This window comes from Empidonax traillii, unplaced genomic scaffold, assembly GCF_003031625.1.
Source record: "Empidonax traillii isolate 1590-97213 ecotype Southwest subspecies unplaced genomic scaffold, ASM303162v1 scaffold2:size4533513, whole genome shotgun sequence".
In the NCBI taxonomy this organism is placed as follows: Eukaryota; Metazoa; Chordata; class Aves; order Passeriformes; family Tyrannidae; genus Empidonax; species Empidonax traillii.
Window position 1 is genome coordinate 2545454 of NW_020955195.1, and position 18993 is coordinate 2564446.

General features: G+C 44.5%; 1 protein-coding gene across 7 annotated transcripts in view; it reads left to right on the forward strand.

Moving 5' to 3' along the window:
* PSD3 (pleckstrin and Sec7 domain containing 3) overlaps positions 1-18993 on the forward strand; it is a 108629-nt gene that overhangs the window by 69615 nt on the left and 20021 nt on the right. For all 7 annotated transcript variants that reach the window (XM_027895587.1, XM_027895669.1, XM_027895830.1 and 4 more), the window contains 2 exons: positions 9068-9111; positions 17142-17335. In XM_027895587.1, the coding sequence (XP_027751388.1) occupies positions 9068-9111; positions 17142-17335 (238 nt within the window). The remainder of the gene's footprint in view (positions 1-9067; positions 9112-17141; positions 17336-18993) is intronic.

Consider the following 18993-nt stretch of genomic DNA (forward strand, 5'->3'; position numbering starts at 1 on the left):
CCCCCAGTCCAGTGACGTGAGCAATGCCTGGAACAATCAGGCTGGCTCCAAACACTGTGCCTGAAGATGCTGGGGAAAACAGCCTAGTGTGCTTTAAGCAAACCCTGGTTGCTTGAACCTGGGCTCTCCAGTTGTAACCTTCTCCAGTTCCTCTGCAGGGGATTGGGAAGTTCCAGTAGCTTTCTTCTTCCCCATCCCATACACTCACTTTTGGAAATGATTGGAGTTAACAGTGTTCAGAGCACCAGCAAAGTCCGGGTGAGAGCCACAGGTTCGGTGAAATACTCCCGAGAAGAATCTCTCTGGCGGCAGTCCCATCGGTCAAAATCTATGAAAATCTCCAACTCCTCTGAGTTTTCTACTAAAGAAAGCAAGGTAAATAACTAAATATTAATAGTGTTTTGCTTGCTTAGGTGTGGGGGTAGTGCTGTGAAACGGTTACGCTTTGCAGGAGTTAAGACCTCCGGGTGATCTGCAGTGATCACAGAATTGCTGTCAGGTCAGGGAAAAAAACCCCTGCATTTGAGAAGAGGCCTGAAGGTGAAAGAGGTCTGATGTGATAGTGATTGGGTATTAGTTGAATGCCCTATAACTGAGCTTGGTGCAATAGTAAACAGTGAGAACTTGCTGGTGTCAGTGCTAATCAGAGCTCTGATCCTGGGAAAGGTGCCCGAGTTGGCAAGTGATGTCCTTAGGATTATCTGTTTAATGGAAATTGTATTCTATAGAAAAACAGTTTTTGCTCCTTATCTGCAGCTCTGTGGTTTAGTAGGTGTGGGAGCTAAGTGAAAATACTATCTCACTTGCATGCACAATTAAATATTGCTGTGAAGTATTTATGAGGAAGGTGTCACTTGTGCTTTATAGGAATACGTTGGTATAGGAACTGTAGTGGTTTGGAGCACAGGCTGTGTCCATCTGCTATAGTGACTGTGTGCAGCATCTCCCTGCTCAGCCCAACCCAGTTGTTCAGTTCCTAAGCAAACAACCCCCACTTCATGCAGCATCTCTTTTTTTTTTTTTTTTCACCTCGTTCCTTGCTCCCACACAGTAACTGGGAGGCACCCAGGAACTCCTGGCAAGACCTTTAATAGCTGTTTCCCTCCCAGAGGTGGTCTGTGTCTCCAAGGGTTGGGTGATCCTTAATGCAGAGACCAAATGTGCCTCTAATTTCATTCTTGCTGCTGGTTGATTCTTTCTTGGGATTAAAAGATATAACCACTTGCAAAGGTGTGTTGAATCAGGGTGAAATATTTCAAAGCATCAGCCAAGCATTTAGCCGTGTGTCTGTGTGCAGGCAAGCAAGCAGGCACACGTATGGATCTTCCTGTACTGTCCCTTCTGTGTATCTCCTGTCTGTTCTGAGAGAAGCCTTCTCTTCTATGGTGAAAAGATCCCAGTGCTGCACAGTAGTTCCTAGCAGATCACTCGCTGCCAGCTTACAGGTTGTATGGCATTTCAGAGCCTCACCTGCGTAACTTCAGTCACGGAGTACTGCAAACAGAAATAAATGAAGCATTTTATACAGTTCAATTTAATGAACCTCTGTTTTAAGGACCTTATTAATCATATCTAAGAAAGAGTGTACTGCTTAGTTGTGGCAGAGAAATAGCATGGCCATCATTCTCAGGCTGTTGCTGATGCAGTATGTGCTTATCCAACAATTATCAAAGTAAAGGCTGCATCTTGCAGGTGCCCTGGCACCCTGCTCTTGTGATCACTTTCACCCAAAGCATGGGAATAATTGCTTGAATAGCTGGTATTTGGGGGGAGGATTTATGCATGAGGAGTCTCCTATATGTGGTGAAAACTCCAGTCTTTTGACATTGGGTGAATGACTTAATCTCTGTACTTCTGTTCCCTCTCCCAGGCTTTGTGCATGCATGGTGTAATGTCCTTAGGGCAGAGACTATCTCCCAGGGATGGTGTCTGACACAGTTAGTTAACTACTGCAGTAATGAACGCTCTGTCTTCATTCCTCTGTGGGATTCACATTTCTGCCTCCTGAGTGCTGTAGGTTGTTCTGTGAGAGATACTCACTTCTTCTCCTCCCTATCTCAGTAAGCTGGGAAGGACACTGCAGCTTTGTTTTAGTTTGTGGTGCTGTTTCCTTATTTCATACAGAGGTTTTTGTGTCTGTGGAGCATCTAAGACCTCTGAAGCATCTAAGACCTGTTATGGAGGGCTGAGAAGATCCCTGCATTCCTGTCAGTGATGCTTGCTTGGTTGATAAGATGACAAGCGGCTGTGTCAGTGATTCGTCTCGTGATTTTGGACAGCCCCATTCTTTTCATCTGTCTGTTCCCCTGTCTGATCTTTGTCTGCCCATCTGTTTTGCTAAGACATCCGTGATTGAGAGATTTATAATTGAGCTTTGCCACTTTGGTATTGTCGTGTTGGTGGGAGAGAGCTGGAAGTTGTTAATGTGTAGAATGGCAAAGGAGGTCTTTTTATCAGTGTAACTCTATGTGTGTGTGTGTGCTTGTGCATCACTTCTCAGGAACTGTTTTTAGTTCAAGGCTGGGCTTTTCTGGGCGCTGATTCCATGTAGATGCCCTTGGTTTCAAGCAGGGTTTGGTTTGTAGACTTGTCTTCTTCATATTTATGTGTGTGTGTTTCCCGCTTTGTGTCTGGACTGCCTTGCATTTTATCTGTTCCCCACTGAAGGTGATTACAATGCTCAAGACCTGTTTCTGTGACTGCATCAGCTGACTTTGGACAGGAGACAGATTTAAACCATTTGTGCCTCAGAAGCATACTCCTCTGTTACTTTTCACTTATGTGACTCAGCCTATTTTGCTTATCTAGGGTGTATTATGTACCCTCATGCTTTAGCTAGTACGAACAAAGCACCAACATGGTGCCTGCATAGGAGGTCTGCTTGCTGCCAGTGTCAGAGCAGCTAGGTAGCCCAAGTACCTGTCATCCCCTTGAAACACATCAGGTAGTGCTCCTGTGCACATGTGTATATATCCACACGCATCTCTAATGTGTGCAGGTCCGCATCCTGGGTGTGCATTACAGGCAAGTATCACAGCCTCAGGCCAGCAGGAGAACTTGTGAAAAGGATACTGTGAATTGGTGTGCCTTTGTTCTCTGGAGAGAGTAGGCTCAAATCTAGACTGCGTGGAACGTGAGACCTCAGGATCGTCCCTGAGACCTGGTGTGCTCAGCAGTCTCTGCTCCTGACACGCGCTGTTCCCACAGCCGTGGACTGAATTGAAGAGTGCCCGTGCCTGTCCTGCCTGCAAATGCACAGGAACAATAAAATAATTTGAAATAGGCTGTGTAGGTGCTCCACTATCAAGAAACATTTCTCTAGCCTTTTCTCTCTTCATCCATAATAATGCATAAGCTACCTTTACAGTAACATTGATGAAACACTCCAGTAAGTACAGAACAAACCTTTTCAAGCAACCCCTGTGTATCAATTTTACAGAGGATGCATTTCTTGTGTGGTTTTAATTTCTTGGCTCTCAGGAGCCCCAGCTAACCATCCTTTTCTGTTTTATGATGATATATCTGGCACAATCTTTCCTTCCTTTTTTTCTTTCTCCCCCTCCCCCTCCTTCTCCATACAAACCAGATTTTTAACAGAGGAGTTTCTCTTAGAAATGTTCTCCTCCAGTTGGTGACGCACTTGAAATTCCCTGGGTGAAATGATCTCCTTTCCTTCCCCCTAAAACATTCCTATCAACCCTATCTCCACCCACACCAAAACAACATTCATCGGTTCCATATGCTGCTGAACAGCTCTGTGCTGTTTTATGAATAATGTATGCTGGCTTGTTAGAAGAACGTTTGTTGTACAAACCAGTGGAATTTAGGATTGAGAGCAGTATCAGCAGACATGCCATGCTGTGCACTAATGCACAGGCCTTTTGGGGGTACTATTCTGGCACCTTTGCTGCATCCTCATCAGAAGGGGGAAATGCGCGAGAAATCGGGGGCATGTGGGCTTTGAGTCTGGCAAGGAGCTACAGGCACTCTGTGATCAGAGCCCTTATCCTCGCCTTGCCAAGTGTTACAGATCTGTGCATGAGGACAGGAGAAAATGTCAAGATCTGGATTTTGGGGGAGGGTGACAAACAGCAGGTGGTGAAGTAGTGTAGATCTGTATGCAAGCAACACTTCTGGGGGAGGGCCACCTTCACGTAATCATCTAAGCAGCAAACCAGGAGTGGTATGTAGCAGCGTGTTACACCCCATCCAAACCTGGCAGGAGGCAGTGACACAGAGCTATGCCCTGGTCCAAAGGATGAGCACATTAACACCTCTTAGATTCGATTCAGACACCTAACATGTCTGGAATTTCTTGCCTCTGTAGCCTGTTTTATTTTTATAGGGTTTTACTGCTTTAGCCGTTTTTCCTCCCTCCAGTGAAGCTCATATGGCAGGAGCTGGGGCTGATGTCTGGCTGACTGCTCTGGTCTGAAGGGCAGAGCTGATGGATGGGTGTTGAGTGACTGGGGGAGATGCTGAACTTCAGACTGCAAAGACTGAGCACATCTTTTGCCCAGAGGTGCACCCAGAGCTTCCTTGGCTGCCTGGGATCAACCATGTCATTATCAGCTGAAGGTGAAGAAGAAATTCACTCAGACAGGGCTTCTGCCAGTGGCAGCAGGGAAGGGTGGCAGGGGCCTGGCTCAGAGAGCACAAGTGCATCCCTGTCCTTGGGGCATTAAAACCCACCTAGGGTATCTCCTGTAATGGTCAGATGATCCTTCCCCTGACAGTGACTGCAGAAATCAGGGAGGAACTGGTTGCAAGCCTAGAGCATGGGAGACAAGAACTAGAAAAGACAGTCTGGGTCATCCCTGCTATCTCTCTGAACTTGGGTTTGGTTTTGCCTGTTTACCTGCTCGTGGCAGGTGTTTCTGGCTCCTCCTTTGTGTGTGGAGCAAGTATAAAAAACACCTGTGGTGCATTCCTTTCCCTCTTGGCAGGCTTTTCTACATGGGCTGGTGCATACAGAAAGTCAGTAGTTTGCTTCATGAGCCAGCCCTGTGTTGCCTTTTGAGGGGAGGGCTTGGTACAGTGCTCTGGGACCTCTTCAACATCTTGCTCCCTGCTGGCCAGGCTTTGCAGACCCTGTGCTGGCTGTTTCCTAGACAATTTACCAAGATCAGTACCTGGGTAATTTGCTACCTCTTTGTCCCTTTGTGCACACCTGCTTGTGCCTTTCTTTTGTGCACTGCTTCTGCATGCAGAGGGTGACTCACAGCATAGCTGGCAGCCGGCAGGTGACAAGAGCAACCTGCTTAAATGGGTCCAGTGGTTTGTGCATGTGACGGAGGTTTTGAGGAGGGTGAGGATGGCTAGTGACCTTTTTTTTTTCTTTTTTTTTTTTTTCCTTGGCAGCTTTATAAAATAAACAGGAGTTTTCAGAAGCATTCTCTGTGTAGTTTTGCTTCTCTTTCCTGTTGGAATGAAAGTACCAACTGGTGAGAGAACCTTGTGGAAATCTGAGGTTTTAATTGTCCTACCTGCTTACCGGAGGGAAAATGGGATTCAGCAGTTTCTTAAAGAGTTACAGCCTTCCACTTAAAAAGAGAAGTGTTTCTTGCCTAGTTTATGAACACATACAAACAAATCCCACAAACACATGAAAAACATCATCTTTTTTTACGCTGCTATCTTCTAAAGTTCAGATTCAAGCTGTAAGAAACAGCATTGGCGTTAAAATAAGGAAGGTGTCTAGGATTTTGCCTGCTGTTCTGTTGTATGCAGCAGTTTCTTTTATTCTGCCTTCAAAACTGCATTCGTTTCTCCAAGGAGCTTACAGCAGTACTGGGCCTCAGGTGTGGTGGACCAAGAGAACAGCAATTATGAGAAAGGGGGAAGATGTAAGCTGCTAAGGAGTGAGTCTTTGCGTCTGGGTAATAGAACTAAAATGTCGAAGGTTTGGATTCAGACGTTGCTGAGTGGTTGATATGTAGGGGTTTGGATCCTGGCTGTAGTAGCCTTGGGTGCCAAAAGAGATAGGCAGTGTTCCCCCTTTCCAAGTGATATCAGTCTAGCCTGAAAGATGAGACCCACACAGTATTCGTTGTGGCGTTCCCTGCTGTGGTTGAGCCTCCCGTTTTCTGCCTACACAGGGAATTTACCAAACACTTCCCAGGCTAGCAGGTGAGAAGCGGTGATTGTTGTCAAACTGTAAGAGTGTTTTAAATTGGAGGTTTCTTCATTTTTTTTTTCATCTCCCAGAGAGAAAACATGAGTTAATAAAACCTTTTCTTGCAGCCAGTTAAGTACAGTGAAAGTCATGACCGCGCCATAATCTCTGATCAGCTTGTTGCAATTTAGTGAAGCATTTAGGTGCTTGTCTCAGAGCTTGTTTGATTTAGTCATACTCTGGAGAAATATCCACTGAAAAGAGCTGCTGTCTGAATCAGGGCCTTGGGGAACAGCCATGAAATAAATGGTAGAGCAGGTGCTGTACTGTACACATCTGCTACTGGCTGCAAAACATGGCAGGAGGAAATTTTACTTCCCTGGAACATAGGAGTGCCCAGTAGACGTCAGGAAGGTGTTAAAGCATAAATTGTTAGGGAGAGGGGACATAAAACAGCTCTAAAAGGCTGGTGAGTCCAGAATCAAGTGTGCAGCCTGGCAGCAGTCTCGGCCAGAGACGTAGCTTGGGGGACAGGCATGAGAACTCACGTGTCTGCATCCCTTGAGAGGTCTCCTTGCTGATGTCTCTGTGAATGTGCTTGGCAGATACACCAAACATGCCCTGTATACAGCTGCCCAGTCTGTGGATACTCCCTAGGATTTTTTTTTTTTTTCCTGTTTTGTAAATAGCAGAGACTTTCTGACAGGCTGTGTTTGATGCTCTATAGGAGACAGTGCCCTTTGTCAACTGTATGCCGTATGACTGTGTTAGTGTCTGCTACTCCCTAAAGAAGGAAGAGGGAGTCTGGCTCATTAGTAGAGGTTGGGACAAACACATGTCACTTTCCACGAGGCAGACGCCTGGGGCATTTGTTGTTCCTGTATCAATCTGGACTTCTGCTTTTGTGTGTCCTGCTCTTTGACTGTAGTGATCCCTAGAGACTTTCTTAGCAGTGAAATCTCATAAAATGCGGTGCTGCACGGAGCAGGTGCTCATTTTCAGAGGTGGTGACCCAATATTGTAGGCATTTGGACCATAGAGCAACAATTGTGTTTCCCCAAGCCAGGTTTTTGCTGTTTGAAAAACTCACTCAGCCAGATGGGGGAGAAATGCTACTTCTGAAAAAATGGGGCAGCAACTGGGGAAAGTATGCAGCCACTATCCCTTTTATTTGAAGTGGTTTTCTGGCTCAAAATGTAAGAGGTATTTTGATCATAGTAGGAAGATAAGAATGAGTCAAAGAATAAGAGGGGGGCTTTGGCCAAATAGTTAAGAAACATAATGGCTTCTAATAGAAAATACTGGGTGACCCCAGGCAACCAGCATCAGCATCGGCTTGTGTAGAAAAAAGGAGGTGTGCCTAATTCTGCTGGAGTGTTGGCAACGTGGTGGGAGAAATACTAGCTCTTTCTTTTGCTTTCTTCCTGCACAGTGGTCTTAAAATGTCTTGATAGGCTTCGTCTAAAAATTAAGCAAAATGCCTGAAAATTGGCAGAAATGCCCTTTGGCTGTTTGCCTTTGGTACAGAGCTCCTTAGGTTTTCACAAGCAAGCTGGTATGGTGGAGTCTTGGCCTCCATTAAAGTAAATGACAAAAAGCTCTCAGTGTCAGAAATTAAGTTGAACCTTGAATTTCAGGGACTGTCGGTGAGTATGAATGTGACTGGACGATCACATCCAGAGTGTGGTGGTCAACGTCTCTTGAGTCCCAGTGGACATCAGTGACAAGTGGTTTCCCTCAGGGGTCTGTATTGGCACCAGTGTTATAATATCTTCATTAATGACATAGACAAAGGGATTGAGTGCAACCTCAGCAGATTGGCAGATGACACCAGGCTGAGGGGTGCAGTTGACACACTAGAAGGGCAGGATACCATCCAGAGGGACCTGAAAAAGTTCAAGAAGTGGGCCCATGGGAATTTCATAAGGTTTAACAAGACCAAGTTCTTGGTGCTGCACCTGGTTCGGGGCAACCCCTTGTATCAGCACATCTGGGGGGTGAACAGATCGAGAGCAGCCCTGCTGAGAGGGACTTGTGTGTGCTGGTGGGTGAGAGGCTGGACATGACCCAGCAAAGTGCACTCATGGCTCAGAAAGCCAATTGTGTTCTGGGCTGCATCCAAACCAGCGTGGCCAGCAGGGCAAGGGAGGAGATTCTGCCCCTCTGCTCTGGTGAGACCCCACCAGGAACACTGCACCCAGCTGGGGTGCTCAGCACTGGAAGGACACTGACCTGTGGGAGCGAGTCCAGAGGAGGGCCACCAAGATGAGGAGAGGGATGGAGCACCTCTCCTGTGAGGAAAGGCTGAAAGAACTGGGATTGTTCATCTTGGAAAAGAGAAGGCTTTTGGGTGACCCAATTGCAGCCTTACAATACCTGAAGGGAGCCTGCAAGTACTTTTTTACCAGAGCAGGTAGTGACAGGACAAGGGGGAATGGCATCAAACTGAGAATACAGTTAGATTAGGTATTAGGGAAAAATTCTTTACTGTGAGGGTGGTGAGGCACTGGAACAGGCTGCCCAGAGAAGCTGTGGATGCTCCATCCCTGGAAGTGTTCAAGGCCAGGTTGCATGGAGCTCTGAGCAACTTGGTCAGGTGAAAGGTGTCCCTGTCCGTGGGAAGGGTGTTGGAAGTAGATGATCTTTAACCCTTCCAACCCAGGCCATTCTATGGTTCTCCTTTTCAAAAGGCACAAACCACAAACCCCAAAAACCTGCTTGAGGAAATGACTGTAGTCTCAAAACCTGCATTTGGGATATTTTCCATAGGTGAGATTTCTGCTCCACATTTCTGCATTGCCATGAGCACATATGGTACTTTCTTGGTCAGAGGCAGCTTCCTTGCTGATATTAGTTGGGTACCTTTCCTCAACATTTGTGTATATTTCTTCAACGTATGCATGTGTGACAGGGGTCACGCAATAATTCCATCTCATTTCTCTCCCTTTGCAGGCCCTCTACAATTCAATCAAGAATGAGAAGCTGGAATGGGCAGTGTAAGTATACTGTGTAGAAATTGGGAGTTTAAAAATAGTACCTGTGTAGTAATCTGTTTATCCCTCCTATGGCACCATCTGTGTGGGCTCCAAAGCCTGTAGCAGATAGCCAGGGTACGTAATGAGTTTGATTTTCTGGTAATGAATGATCTGGCAATACAGCCTCATCTGTTTCTCCAGCAAGGGGAGTTGTTAATGATAGGAGCCAACTACATTTGTAAGGAAAGAGGACATTTCATTTAGAAGGAAACTTCAGCCTGAAAAGAGAGAAATTAAATCCTCTGTTGTTCTATGACTGCATAAATAAAACAGAAGTTGACTTCCCCCTTTATCTTTCTGTGCATTGTGTCAGAACCACTGAATAGAAACACACGTCTTGGATTGAGTTTCCTGCTGTTGGTTTATTGTCTTGGTTTGTCTCCTGATTAACTATGGATAACTTGACAACAACCTAATATGAAAGATGATAAATTGGACAAAGTCTGATATCACCCCCAATCCTTACCTGCTTTTGACAGGCTAACACTTGTTAACTATGGAAATACTGCAGACAAGCAAAAGCTTCTATTTCTGACTGTGTTAAATTGACATTTCGCTGTGCTCAGGTTTCGTGTGGTCTAGTTATGCCAGCAAAGCGTAGAAGGGTCTCCTTTAGATCTAGCCACTTGCAGAACAGTGGATTCTGATGTAAAACAGAAGAATGCTGTTTTCTGTCTGTTTTGGCTGTACAAAATATTTCCCTGCATGTGTTTGCGCATCTGAAACCTCACCTTCTTGGGAACAATGTATGTTCGGAGTGCATGCTGCTGCACCTTTTGTGCTAGAAGTCCTAGCAACTGCCATAGGTTTTGCAGGCCAGTTGGCTTCCAATCTTCCTTGTTTTAAGTTGATAATCTTCAAATGAGCTTCTTGTCAAGGTGGGCATTTACAAAGGGCTGCTGGTTCCAACTGGGATTGCAGTCCCAGTTCAGACATTTGTCAGGTAGTGTCAGAGTAGTAAAGAAGGTGTGCTGCTAAGGGGAAGCAGCAAAAAGTGCCATCTCTGATAAGCATCATAAAAATCGTGGTGGGAGACATTTTCGCAGACTGTGCCTTGGACCTGGAACACGCTGTGTGAATCTTACATGTCACACCAGAGCTGTTTGCCAGACCCTGTCACAGGTACTTTAGACCCAACAGAATCCATTATGTGACTTTCTTGATGTCAGAATTTTCCTCCAGCTCTTGCCAGGAAACCAGACCGTGTCTAATACACTTGGGCAGCCTCCAGGTGGGAACTGGCTCATGACTGGCTCTGCTCCCATGAACTTCAGTCAAGGTGATTTATGAGATAGCTTTCTCTTGTATAGGTGGTAACTGCTTTGGCATTTATGTAGTCTAGTCCATGTCGCTTATTTGGGGCAAAATTGCAAGCAGGCTGGAAAAGGAAGAATTCAGACTCTTCCTTAAATAAGACTTCAGGTAGGTATAAAGTCACCTTCTCGCAGGGGAATGCTCAAAGAGGCCAGTTGTCTGTTCCCGTCTGAGACTGACAGATGGCTGGGACTGATGTGACAATTACTTTCCATGACGAGAAGCAAATCTCATTCTGGGCATAGTCAAAGAGACTGTGCCTTTACCTTTAGAGCTGAGAGTACTCGCTGAAAGAAGGAGTGTGAAGATGTTTCTCCTCACTTTTACGGAGAGGTGTGATTGGTGTAAAGTAATAACCCCAAGGAGCCCTGTGGTTGCCTGAGCTAGAGGGAGGAGGCGAATAACTCTCTTGCTCCGCTGTTGTGACCTGCAGAGAAGGCCGAGTAGGGAGGAGACACGGTCAGTTTTACTGTGATGGGACTAAGGAAGATCCGTTCTCCCTTCCAGAGGTTACTCTTTTGCTTCCCTGATGCACTTGGCAGGGGAAGAAGTGGGAGGTAAGTCAGACGTGAAGATAAGTCTGCAAAACCCAGTATAAGCTCCCTTTCGATGCTGGCAAATTGCAGGAATGCCTTTCCTCCAGCCAGAATCCCTTGGAGGATCTAAGACTCTTACGACCCAAACAAAGGTTTAAGAGCTACCCTGGAAGTACATTATTTGGTGGATTAATGACTATCAATTAATCCATAGGCAGGGGAGGGTAATGGTGATACAGAAGAGGGGAGAATACTGCAACCTTGGTCCTTATCTTACTGGTTGTGAGCGAGGCGTGTCATCATCCTAAATGGCTTGCTGTACATTTCCAGTAGAATTATAGTCTGATCCAAAGCCCCTGCAAAGAAAAGGCTATCATTGACTCCAATTTTGTAGTCAAGAAAAGTGGCACCTTAGTCAGCAGATGTGCTTCAGAGACTTTCAGTAGGACTATTCATTTACCCTTGACGAACAGGAAAGCACGAGTACAGCTCTGAAGAGAGAACTGTATTACTGTTCTTTTTCTGCAGTAGTGCCAGGCTCAAGCTCTCCACGAAGTTAAAAGTGAATCACATACCATGATCTGTAAAATAAAGAGATCTGACCAGGAATTTACCCTGAACTGGTGAACGTGCGATCCTCAAAGAGCACTTCTACTCCACGCTGTATGCCCCAAAGGCGCAAATTATTCTTCACATCTGTTGTGGATGGGCTTAAATTTGAAGCAAGGGAAGTTTGGGTTCATCCTTTAGAAAAGCTTGCTAGCAATAAGCCTTTTAAACCAGGACACAGGTTTGCCTGGATGAACTACAGAAGTGCTTTCATCAAAGGTTTTTGTGAACTGGTTATTCAGTCTGGAATGGGTTGGGAAGAGTGGATCTAGCCTTAGAGATGGATTGGCCAACCTTCTAAAATCCATTCAGTTTCACTGTCCATAATTTCATATCCCAAGTGTTGTAGGTGTTTCCCATCCTTTTGCTTTCACACTGGTCATTATCATCTTCAAGCTGGAAGAGAAAAATCAATTGGATTACAAAGATGCCAGAGCTAAATATGTTTTGCTTGCATGATGTTTACATGGAAATGCGGTGGTGAACACTATTGTTCTCCTTTGTTTGTAATACTGTGTCTGCTTCCCATTAAAGGTGATAGGAATAATAAAATCATAATCTTAAAATAAGTGATCTAGAATGAAATCCTAAAGCACTGCTTACAAAATTGCTGAAGCCAAATGGGCACGTTTGAGCCAGCTGTATCCCGAAAGGTTTCTCGAAGCAGAACAGTATAGTTTTCAGGAGAACCACTTGATTTTTAACTAGCTGATGATAAAGGGTTTTTTCCAGAGAAGTTTAGACATGGGCACGGTGTATTCGGCTTTTTTGTTTTTCTGGACTACAATGAAAAATTATCCCTTTTCAGCCAAAACAAAACAGGTCATTGAGACAGTGATGGTGGGAAAGGGACACTGCCAAATCAAACTGTGATGCTGAGATCAGGGTGGTTATAAAGGCATCTGTGCTAAAGCTCACTTTTTTCTAGGTCAAACTGAGAAACTTCTCCCCATTATAATTAACTCTTTGTCTCCCAAGTTTTAGGATGCTTCCTGTTCACAGCTTCTTGTTTTGTTTTAGTGGGGGGGTCAGGTGGTCTCCTTTCTTCCCTCCAAATTGCCAAAACTTCTTTCAAGTCACTTTCTTAATACAGATGCTATCAGTTACACAGATGCATATGTTAAAAATCTGAATGGTTTGTCAGTTAAAATTTTTTCATTAATGAACCCAACCTTTTGCTACGCCATATAAGTTTGCTATTTGAACAAATGCAGAGACAAAGCAGCTTTTTAAAAATTAAGGGCTTCGCTCCATCTTTCTGGCTTAGTGACTTCAAGGTTTCCCAAGGCAGAACCTCAAATCAGACCACAGAGAATACAGTCATATTTTTGTTACTGAGAGAACTGGATGGTGCTTTTCTCCCAGAAGACAAAAACGGGACTTCCTTGTATAGGGTCTCTTTGGGGAGAGGCAAAAAATATATATTTTCACCAGAATGGCAGCATCTGGATTTTTAAGTTATTAAGATCTGTGTGTTTAGGAATAAGAGGCAAACTCTTTCCACTTGTCAGCAGTCATATTTGGAAAGGAAAACATTGGTGTTTCAATGCTCTGACTTGGACTGATAGAGCAAGCAGATCCTGGCTTTGGTGTGCTGGTTCTCATGGGCAGCCAGAGTGCTGGTTGCTACACTGTCTGCTGGTCCTTTTCAGAGAGACAGGATGAGGGAGGTGGAACTGAAGCTCCTTGTTTTGGGACACTTTGCAAATACCGTGTGCTGTAAGCAGAGTACTGGGGCCTTTTCCTGTCCCCAGCACCCTGCAGAGCAGAGACACTGTGGGTCCCATTTCATGTGGGTGGAAAGTAGGACCTGCAGGAGGTTTCACAGCTATCAACTCCTTCCAGTCATCAGAAAGGGGTCACCAAAGGAAGTGATTCCAGACCCAGAGACCGAGTTTATCTTCCTCTGCTGATCAAAGACAGAAAATCTCTTAAGACTTCTGCAAACCTAAGTGGACCTTCATGATAGTCTTTGGCTACTGTAAGTTTGTTTTTTCCCCGAAGGCACAAGGACTGTGCTATTTTCCGTATGAAATGGAAAGGAGGGGCACCGGTACTGCCCTTAAAAAGGACCTGAGCTATGCCTGTGTGACACCACATCTGTGATTCTGAACATCCCTGCACAGAGACCCCACCCACCAACTCTTGCCCTCACATCACCAGCGACCTTCACGCTGGGGATGTTACGGGGCTGGAGTGGGTTGTGAGAGGCATCTGAGGGTGGGGAAAGAGGCAGATCCCCCATGGGCTAGGGTTTCAAAGATCGATTTTCAGGTTTCTGCACCCAGAGGCCCACTCAATTTTCTCCAGTTGTTCCTTGCAAATATACCCTAAAGGCCTGTGAGCAGTAAGCTCAGATTGTTGCATCATTGATGAAGAGTATGCAGGATTTACCTATTCAGACAGCTTTGGAGGATACCTGAGCAAAGACTAATAGCTGAACTTTTTTGCTACTTTGACAGTCCTCCCAATTGTCCTGCATTCTTCTTATGCCTGACCACTGAACCAACGTGGAGTGTTTGAAGAAATGAATCCCAGATCCTCTGGTTTTCATACATTTCTTGTTTGTAGTCACTCTTTCCTGCCTCTCTAGCTCCCTCCATTGCAGCCTGCAGACTGAGTCGTGCATCCTTACCTCACGCATATTGTCAGAGTACTCAGCTCTCAGAAATGCCTAAATCTTCTGAGTCTCAAGGATGTCCCATTTTCATGGTAGATCAAAACACCAGTTAAAGGTTTGTTCAAAGCTACCAGCAGTCATTACAACATATGCTACTTTTTCCTTGTCCACCTTGTCTTTTGAAGAATTTGTGGTTTTTTAGCTGCCCCAGAGGTGATGAGTTTAAGAGCCCTGCCCCCAGCACTTAGGATTGTCCAGGATTGCTCATCACACCACCTGGGGCTGCTTGGTTAAGGGCATTGGTATATTCCCACAAGACAGTTGATGAGTATACAATAATTCTCTCCCATAGCTCAAAGGAGGGAGCTTATTCCAAAAAATGTTAAGCCTTTTACTGCAGTAGGTCTCTGCTGACAAGGAGAAATCCACTGTGTCCTTGGCTGAGATCCCAGAATTCACAAGGCACTTCTGTGTGACAAATCAGCCTGAGTGCTTATGCCCTTTGAGAGTTTTTAGTCTGGATTAAGTGCCACAGGCTTGAGAGAATTTGCTCCTGAAATGGACATATATCTAAGAAACACATGCCACACAGTGATTCAGATTTGCCAGCAGCTTGTGAGTGTAGTAGACACAGGAAGGGTGGGGGCAAACAATTTTGTCAGAAATGCCTCCACTATTTTAACTGGGAGAGGGCTTCAACCAAAGCATACATGAAGAAGTCCTTTACAGCTTTGACCAGTAAAAAGTTTTGCAGAACTTTTTGTTCTGGAGTGGGAGAGCTAAAAGATCAGTAGGCTAAAAGATGCAAGGACTACCCTCCCTTGCAGGAATCAAGTCTTCATGTGAAAGTTTTGTTCCCCTTTATCAGGAGACCTTGCAAGACAACACCTCCTTGACTATATCTCTACGATTAAATCAAGTGTCTAGCACCTTTGGGTGACTCTGGAGACAAATGTCAATGCGTAGCATCTGTATCCACACTGTTGAAAAGTTGTATCCTCCAAAGGGAGACACTTGTTTCCACGCTGCCTGTTAGGATGGTCCTTGTTAGGGTGGTCCTTGATCATGCTGATTCCTGAATGGTGTCTGGAAATTGTCTGGGAGGGTGCTGAGACCGTGCCAAGCATAAATTAATATGAGGTAATCAAAGTCAAATGCTTGGGAACATTCCCTAGTACTGTGGAGTTCATTAATGCAACCTCCGTGTTTCTGGATTTGGTTTCCTTATTGTCAAACCAGTCTAATATACCTTGATCTCCTTAGACTAAGTTATTCCCAGAAGACCATTTCACAGAATCATAGAATAATTTTGTTTGGAATCACATAGTTCAGAGAATACCTTTAAGGTCGTCAAGTCAAGCCTTTGACCAAACACCACCTTGTCAACCAGACCATAGCACGAGGTGCCATGTCCAGTCGTTTCTTGAACACCTGCAGAGGTGATGACTCCACCAGTTTCCTGGGCACTCCATTCCAATGCTTAATCACCCTTTCAGTGAAAAAATTCCTCCTGATGTCCAGCCTGAACCTCCCCTGGTGCAGCTTGAGGCGATGTCCTGTTGTCCTGTCTCTAGTTGCCTGGGAAAAGAGACTGAGCCTCACCTTGCTACAGCATGCCTTCAGGAATTTGTAGAGAATGATAGGGTCTCCCCTGAGCCTCCATTTCATCAGAGTTCGGAATAACACAGATTGTTCCTCTAGCCTGCAGTTCTTGGAGGACGTTTCTTTGAACGGTCATTCCCATAAATAGCCATGGTAGCCACGTGCCCCTAAAGGAGCTCCTGGATTGACATATGCCTTGCTAATCCTCATCGAATACATGCTTTTGAATATGTACATGTAATTGGAAGGTCTGCCCAAGCTTGCTCTCTCTGGTAATCATCTGGGTCCAGTGAATACAGCAGCTTGAAGCCCACCCCCAGTGGGTTGTCAATATTAGACACCATTATGCTCAAATGATAATAATAATATTTTTTTTTAGAATCAGATGCTGGTCTTAGGAGAAGCATTGCTACCTTCACCCTCCCTCATACACTTTTCCTAGTAAACTGGAGAGGAATGTATGTGGACTTCAAAGCACTCAAAGGAAGAAGGGCTGCTCTGTAATGTGACACTAGCTGTGGTTCCTCCAGATACACCATCCACCCACGTTCTGTGGCTTGTTCTCTGAGAACCATTGTCCTACTCTTGTGATTGACACCCTTTGTTTTCTGTGTTGTCTAGTCCTTTTTAGCCTTTGCCTGTAAAGAGCAAAAAGGCATTTATTAGTCAGTGATGCCTGTGACTTGCTGCATTGTTGTCCCCAAGAGCTATGTTGAATACAATGTCCTCATAAGTAACATTTTGAGCAGCATTTTATTTCCAAAATACTGATAATGTAGTTCGCCCGGTGTAGTTGTTATTTTTAAATTACTACTTTTATGCTGGTCTGTAGAGGAAAATAAAGAAAAGGAGGTAGAGTCTGTATTTCATATACTAAGTTAATGGGTAAGCCACAGTGATCTTCAGTAATCTAATTCTTTTAATCTACTTACGAACTCATGAAGAAATTGGAGAGTTTTCAGGAGAGCCCAGCAGGCAAATATTTCCCATTTTAGCACTCAGATAAGTGGAATTAAAAATAGGTGATGTGGGAGGACACAGAACACTCTTGAAGTCTTATCTTTTGAGACTGTTATGGAAACTTGGGCTTTATTGAAAATCTGGCTTCTGTGTCCTGTGCTGGTGAAGTAGGTGACCTGAAGCTTTGCTGTAATACAGCTGCATTATGTAGCAAATATATAGGCTTCTCTATAAAAAGGGCACCCTATAAAGAGAGAGGTGTGTTTTGACAAGCAGTATTCAAGAATTGCTGAAATGAAACTTTGCTGGTCATCCCATGATTTATGCTTAATTTTCACTGCTTTCTTAAGGGATGAAGAAGAGAAAAAAAAGTCTCACTCAGACGGTACAGATGAAAAGGATAACGGGAGCCAGACAAAGGCTGTCAGTCGAATTGGCAACTCAAATAACCCGTTCCTGGACATCCCTCATGACCCCAATGCTGCTGTGTACAAAACTGGATTTCTGGCTCGGAAAATCCACGCTGATATGGACGGAAAGAAAAGTGAGTATTTTTCGCTCCTAACGTGCTATTTTCTTACTGTGCCTGCACAATGCTCCTTACGAGTGACCCCACGTGCTTCTCAAGGCAAATAGTGCTGCTTCATTAGGGGGAATTGCAGCAATAACAAACAACACAGCAATTGGATTATCAACACTCTCGCTGTTGGGCCAGGATTTACAATGCTTAGTCCCATTTGCAGCAGCTCTAATGCACGAGCATAATAAGTGATGTGATACGGCAAAGCAATGGGAATTTCTTTTTGCTCTAAAAGAAAATTAATATCATGGTTTACAGAAAGGAGAACAATTTCAAGCGAATTGCAGTAGCTGTTCCCCGGTAATTTGGTAATCCTCCGTTTCCTTGCGTGACACCAGTTTGTTCCAAATCTCCCCTCCCTTCTGGGTCTGTCTTTAAAGAAGGTGTGTTCTTTACCTCTGCTGCAACCATTCCCTTCCCTTCTTTCCCAGCCTTGGGTCAGACAGCCAGTGAAGTGCAGCAGCTTTTGGCAACAGCTGTTTTTTTACCATGCAGTTCCTCTCTTCCCCCCTTCTTGTAATAATCCTGCTGCGTCTCTTGCTTTAATTAATCCTCTTTCATTCTTTTACTACTTCTGTTTGTGGTGCACTAATTACTGAGGACCTCTGATTCACCTGCGTGTGTTCTGTTGCTTGAGTATCTTCATTTGTTTTCTATTGGTATTGGAAACAGCAGAGCATCTGTATTTTCCCTGATAATTGTTGATGATTGCCTGCTCGTGGTTCACATTGTTGGGCTAAATCCTGAAGACAAAGTCTGGCTTTGTGGTGGGTTTCCCGTAGCTGCCAGTCTCTCCTGGCTAGGCTAAGCATTTTGGTGTCCACATGTTTTGCTGGTGTATTTTAGAAGGTACATTTGGAGGTCGGTGTTTTCAAGATGGAAGCTGACAGCTGGACAGCTAAATCCAGACAGACATGTCAAAATCAAACTGACCTCATTCTTTGTGATGACTGGATGCACTGAATAGATTCCTCTTTATTAAATGTCTGCTTATTTAACCTTAATAAGTAATTGTATCTGGTTGCCCTTATTAAATGGTTTCTTTAATTATAGGTATCAGAACTGCTCATTATTCATCACACTGGATGCTGGCATTTTGGGCATAACCCTTTTATGAGTAATGTAATTAGGGCCATGTTTTCAGAAGCTCCTGTACAACTTGTAGGTCTGTCTCGTTGTCCTGCAGCTCTCAAAAAAGTTGCATCCTTTCTAGTGGCAAGTAAAACAATTTTTTTTTTTTTTTTTATAGTTAGTTAGACCTTTTCCTATTTCATTTCCTAATAGAGCTGTTGCAGGGCAGAGATCAGCTTGTATGGAATTTTTAAGGAAGTGATATACTAGAATGCCTATATATATATTTTCTTAGGAAAGGAATATTGAGGGCTAAAGCACTTAGGCACTTAGAGGAGAGGAATGTAAGAGGGGCCTATGCCTGGAAGCTGAACTGAGCAAATGCCAATTAGAAATAAGGTCTGTTATACAAGATGAGAATGATTAATCTCTGGAGCAAGGGACCTGTAACCTCTCCATCACTTGCTTTCTTAGATCAGAGTGGGATGCCTTTCTGAGTGTCATGCTTTAGTTGTGCACCAGTTATTAGTTTCAGTACAGGGGCAGTGGTT